Here is a 4,587-nt window from a genome sequence, read left to right as displayed (position 1 = left end):
AATAAAAAGGCGAGAGAGCAGGCACATCACCAGAGCCCTGCGAGGAGCACATCCCCAGGTACGCCAGCTGTCTGCCCGCTGCAGAGATGGTGCAAGTGACTCCCTTCCTCCTGGTGCTCAGCCTGGCCCTGATGGCTCATGGCCTCTCTGAAAGAAAGGTAACGGCAGGTCTGGGAGGCATGGGGCAGGGTGGGCAGGGGGACTGTGGCTCCGGGGATGCACCTGGGCTGTTCTGCAGCACCAACTCTAAGTCCCCTCCGCTCCAGTGCATGCTGTCCGGGCGCTGGATCAACGACCTGGGCTCCAACATGACCATCGGTGATTTGAACAGAAAAGGTGAATTTGCTGGCTCCTACCACACGGCCGTGACCGCCACCAATAATGAGATCCAGGTGTCACCACTGCAGGGGTCCCAGCACCGCACGAACCAGAAGAGCCAGCCCACCTTCGGCTTCACTGTCAACTGGAAATTTTCAGGTACTTCTCCTTTTGCAGCCTTTCTGCTGTGTCCCCAGAACTCCCCTGCCCTCCCTGTGCTGTACCTGATCCTCTTCTGCCCTTCCCTGCAGTACCCGTGATGATACCCTGCAGTGTCCCCAGTGCTCCCCCATCCCCTGGGCTGTCCCTGATGTTTCCTTCCCCCCTCCTTGACCCTGGAGCTCCTTGGCTGGTGTCACCTCCCAGTCCCAGGGCACAGAGGATGTGCTGGGGGCTGAAGCCTGCTGCTGCCTGCCCATCTCCAGGCGAGACTCCAGGCCCTCTGACCCCTCCTGCCTGCTTTCCCCATCACCGCTGTCCCCAGAGGGCAGGGACAGCCCGGGTCTCCTGTCCCCTGTGCTGGGGGCTTGACACTAACCTGCAGCCCTGGCCACGCTCCCCTCCACCTCCTGCCCTGTTCCCACAGACTCCATCACTGTCTTTACGGGCCAGTGCTTCGTGGATGACGAGGGAAAGGAGGTTTTGAAGACCATGTGGCTCCTTCGGTCACGTGTGGACAACATCAAGGATGACTGGAAAGCCACGAGGTGAGTCTCCTGTCCCTGCCCTGCACAGGTCCCCTGCGTGCCCACAGAGGGGTCGGGGCTCTCCCACTCCATGGTGCTCAGCACCCCGCAGAGCTGCTGCCAGGGTGGGGGTGACCGAGGATGGGGTGCTCGTACACGGCCTCCCCGGGGGTCCCAACAAGGTGTAAATGCTGTGGGGGGAGATGGGGCTGGGTGGGCATTCGGCCCCAGGAGCGTGTGTTTGCCCCGTCCAAGGCTGCATTTCCCACCCTTACGTCTCCTCCCTCTCTGTCCCCGCAGAGTCGGCATCAACATCTTCACCCGCCTGCACTCGCAGAAGGAGTGAGGGTGACAGCGTGGGGGTTCCCGGGCTGGTGGCAGCTCCGGGTGTGCTCCCCCCCTCCTGCCCCACACTTGCTTCTCCCAATAAAGCTTTGCTGCAAACACCCGCCCGGCTCCTGTCGTGTCACGGCTCAGCGCCCGCGTTGCCCCATCCCCCCCCCGGCATCCCATGGCCTCTCCTGTCCCCACCGCCGAGGCCCGGTGTGTGTCCGCTGCCGTGAGCCCCCCGTGGCCCGGGCTCCTCCGTGGTGGCCGCCACCCCCCCGCCGTGCGCCCTTGGCACCCCCGCCTGGCCCGGGGGAGCAGGATCCCGCTCAGTCCGGCGCGGTGGCTGGTGGCCCATCTCCCACCGGGCTGGACCTTGGCAGGAGGCCCGGCATGGGCGGCCGCTGCCCGGCTGCAGCCCCCTCCGCCATAAAAGGGGCCGAGCGGGCGCGGGGCGGCAGCAGAGGCAGAGTCCGGGCACCGCGCACAGCGCACGGCCGCCACGGCCATGGGGAGCCTGGGCTGCTGCCTCCTGCTCGGCCTGGCCCTGCTCGGCCCCCGCGCTGCTGCTGCCAGCAAGGTAAGGGCAGCCTGGGGGCAGCTGCCCGCTCCTGCCGGGCCGGGCCGGGCCGTGCCAGGGCGCAGGGTGACCGGAGGAGGGGCTGCACGCCCTGGGTGTGCCGTCTGTGCTCTGTCCTGATGTGCTGTGCTGTGCTGTACCATGATGTGCTGTGCCGTGCTGTACCATGATGTGCTGTGCCGTGCTGTTATGCGCTCTGCTGTTCTGTGCTGTGCTTTGCCGTTCCGTGCCATGCTTTGCCGCCCTGGGACACCGTGGCCATGGCTGAGGGGGTTACCTGCCGTCACTCCGCCATGCCGTGCTGTGCTCGGCCATCCCAGCACACGCTGTTTGTGCCTGAGGGGCTGCAGGCTCTTGCTGTGCTGTGCCGTGCCACGCCAGGCCATGCCAGGGTGCAGCATGCGTGACCAAGGGGGCTGTCAGCTCCAGCCGTGCTGTCCCTGGGGCTAGTGTTGGTCACCTCCCCCTGGTATGGGGGGTACGCAGCACCCCCAGATCTGCCCTGCCCAGGGAGGGAGAGGTGCTGGCACAGCCGGTGCCCATGGCACCAGTCCCAGCTGCTGTGCGGAGGGGCCGTGCCAGCCCCAGACACGCGGGGTACACGTCCCACTGCCCAGGCAGGCTGGAGTGGGGTTGTGACCTGGCACTGCCCAAGTTATCTCCCCTGGTCCCCAGTGTGACCTGCAGGGTCTGTGGAGGAACGAACTGGGCTCCAACATGACGCTCTGGGCCCTGGATGCAGCTGGGACCTTCTCGGGCTCCTACCACACTGCTGTGGCGGCCACCAACAAGCAGATCCTGGTGTCACCCCTGCAAGGGGCCCAGCAGCACCCCAGTGCCAAGGGGCAGCCCACCTTTGGCTTCACCGTGCAGTGGCTGTTTGCAGGTACAGCTGTACCCGGTGCAGCATCCTGGGGCAGCCGGCGATCCCTGCCCATGCTGGGGTCGAGGTGCTCCCCTGCCTGGTCACCCATACTCCCTGTGGCACCCAGAGAAACCCTGGCTGTGGCCACAGACTGGCCACATGCACTTGCTCCTGCCATGGGACATGGTGGGGGAGGGCTGACTGTCTGGCACGGGTGGCAGGGGTGTCTGAGTGTCTGGGAGAGGTGGCGGGGTGTCTATGTCTGTCCAAGGAACGTGGCAGGGGTGGTGCCCATCTGTCTCTGCAGGCAATGTGGAAGCGACTCCTCTGGCCAATCTGGCAGAGAGGTCCATCTGTCTGTCCAGGACATGTGGCGGGGGCATCTGTCTGTCTGTCTGCCAGGATCAGGTGGCCCAGGTTCCCCTGTCTGGTGGCACGGGCTCTGAGGTCCCTCTGCCCTGCTTGAACCCCACCAGACTCCACCACTGCCTTTGTGGGCCAGTGCTTCGTGGACAGCCGTGGGAAGGAGACACTGGAGACCACGTGGCTTCTGCGGGAAGAGGTCCCATCACGCAGGGACTCCTGGAAAGCCACCAGGTAGCCCTTACCCTGCCCTCTTCCCCCACAGCCCTCCCTCCCCTCCTGCTGATATGGCTTCCCCGCAGGGTTGGCACCTCTGTCTTCACCCGCATCAAGTGATGGGGATGGGGACCGGAGCTGCCTGCACCCTGCTGTCCTGCCTGCAACGCCGAGGCTCTCTGCTGCCCCGGTTCCCGGGCTGGGCTCCTGCCTGTTCCCAGCATCCTGGCTGGGCAATGCACCCTTGTCATGTTCTGCTTCCTCCCAGTGCCTTCCAGTGCCTCCCAGCAGCCTGCTGGCAGGGACCCCCCTTCCCATAACTTGCTGCCCCCACACATGGAACCAAATAAATCTTTCTCCACCTGGCAGAGAGCTATGACCAGTGTGTCCCTGGGGTGCCAGAAGCCACTCTGTTGCCGTGGGCAGAGTGAGGTGGGGTTGGGTCATGGCTGGAAGGGATGGGGCTGGGGGACAAGGAGGGGACAGCAGCTGGGTCATCCCATTTCCTGACCATGGCTTCAGGCCTCGGCAGGTGCCTTCTTGCCTGTGCACCAGTTTGGGGCATCCACAGGGCCCTGGGGGGTGGCCCCAGCAGCAGCCCTGGTGTGGAGCAGCAGGATGCCCCACGGCCAGGGGTTGGGGTGAAGGCTGTGTGCAGGCACGCAGCACGCTCGCCTGGCCTCACCCTGCATCTCTGCACCCCAGTCTGCCCCGTCTTCCCATTAAACGCCATTTCCAGCTACTGCTCCGGCTGGGGGCTCGGTCCTGGGTGCCCGTATGGGGGAGGGCTGAGCACCCACCCCCCACAGAGGGGACCATGGCCACGAGCTGGGAGCCTGGGGTGTTGGGGTGGTCCAAAGCCCAGGCCGGGTACTCCAAAGCCCAGGCAGCTGCTCTGTACCAGCAGCACAGTGCCGGTAGCTGCAGCACGTGCAGCCCCAAAACTCTTCCTAGGGAAATGTGTGTGATTTATTGGAAAGCAGACATCCAGAAAATCCAGCAAAAAGGACAGGGAGGGGTGTCGCACCCATTGTGGTCACAGGCAAAAGACAGGCTCTGTAGGGGAAGAAAAAAGACATCACTTTAATTCAAAACACTAAGGATAACAACACTTAACAGACAGAGTGGGACAGTGAGAAGTGTTACCATATCATAAAAACACCTCCCCCCACCCCTCCCTTCTTCCTGGACTCAGTTTTATTCCTGATATTTCCACCTCCTCACCGAGTTGT

The 4,587-nt window shown here is 64.1% G+C and overlaps 2 protein-coding genes across 3 annotated transcripts; both read left to right on the top strand.

Annotated features, from left to right (window-relative positions):
* Window positions 1–1,453, top strand: LOC141938005 (avidin-like). Of its 2 annotated transcripts, none has more exons than XM_074856422.1 (4): window positions 1–158; window positions 267–477; window positions 905–1,025; window positions 1,305–1,453. In XM_074856422.1, the coding sequence occupies exons 1-4, from the start codon at window positions 87–89 to the stop codon at window positions 1,348–1,350; spliced, it is 450 nt and encodes a 149-aa protein (XP_074712523.1). In that variant the 5' UTR covers window positions 1–86; the 3' UTR covers window positions 1,351–1,453. The 2 variants fall into 2 exon arrangements, with proteins under 2 accessions (XP_074712523.1, XP_074712522.1); XM_074856421.1 differs by having other exon boundaries at window positions 54–158; window positions 252–477.
* A 362-nt stretch (window positions 1,454–1,815) lies between these two features.
* LOC141938006 (avidin-like) lies at window positions 1,816–3,723 on the top strand. The gene is made up of 4 exons (XM_074856423.1): window positions 1,816–1,911; window positions 2,587–2,797; window positions 3,253–3,373; window positions 3,442–3,723. The coding sequence occupies exons 1-4, from the start codon at window positions 1,840–1,842 to the stop codon at window positions 3,473–3,475; spliced, it is 438 nt and encodes a 145-aa protein (XP_074712524.1). The 5' UTR covers window positions 1,816–1,839; the 3' UTR covers window positions 3,476–3,723.
* The last annotated feature ends 864 nt before the right edge of the window (window positions 3,724–4,587 follow it).

The sequence above is a fragment of the Strix uralensis genome, chromosome Z, assembly GCF_047716275.1.
Source record: "Strix uralensis isolate ZFMK-TIS-50842 chromosome Z, bStrUra1, whole genome shotgun sequence".
NCBI classification, from domain to species: Eukaryota; Metazoa; Chordata; class Aves; order Strigiformes; family Strigidae; genus Strix; species Strix uralensis.
This window is presented reverse-complemented; position numbering and strand designations above follow the sequence as displayed.

What these genes read in the sequence shown, in the direction of transcription:
- LOC141938005 (XM_074856421.1), top strand. Translation starts at nt 87, where the DNA reads ATGGTGCAAGTGACTCCCTTCCTCCTGGTGCTCAGCCTGGCCCTGATG. An exon ending in ATGGCCTCTCTGAAAGAAAG is followed by an intron (nt 159 to 251) that starts GTAACGGCAGGT and finishes ACCAACTCTAAG; the next exon opens with TCCCCTCCGCTCCAGTGCAT. An exon ending in GATGACTGGAAAGCCACGAG is followed by an intron (nt 1,026 to 1,304) that starts GTGAGTCTCCTG and finishes CTGTCCCCGCAG; the next exon opens with AGTCGGCATCAACATCTTCA.
- LOC141938006 (XM_074856423.1), top strand. Translation starts at nt 1,840, where the DNA reads ATGGGGAGCCTGGGCTGCTGCCTCCTGCTCGGCCTGGCCCTGCTCGGC. An exon ending in GCGCTGCTGCTGCCAGCAAG is followed by an intron (nt 1,912 to 2,586) that starts GTAAGGGCAGCC and finishes CCTGGTCCCCAG; the next exon opens with TGTGACCTGCAGGGTCTGTG. An exon ending in CGTGCAGTGGCTGTTTGCAG is followed by an intron (nt 2,798 to 3,252) that starts GTACAGCTGTAC and finishes GAACCCCACCAG; the next exon opens with ACTCCACCACTGCCTTTGTG.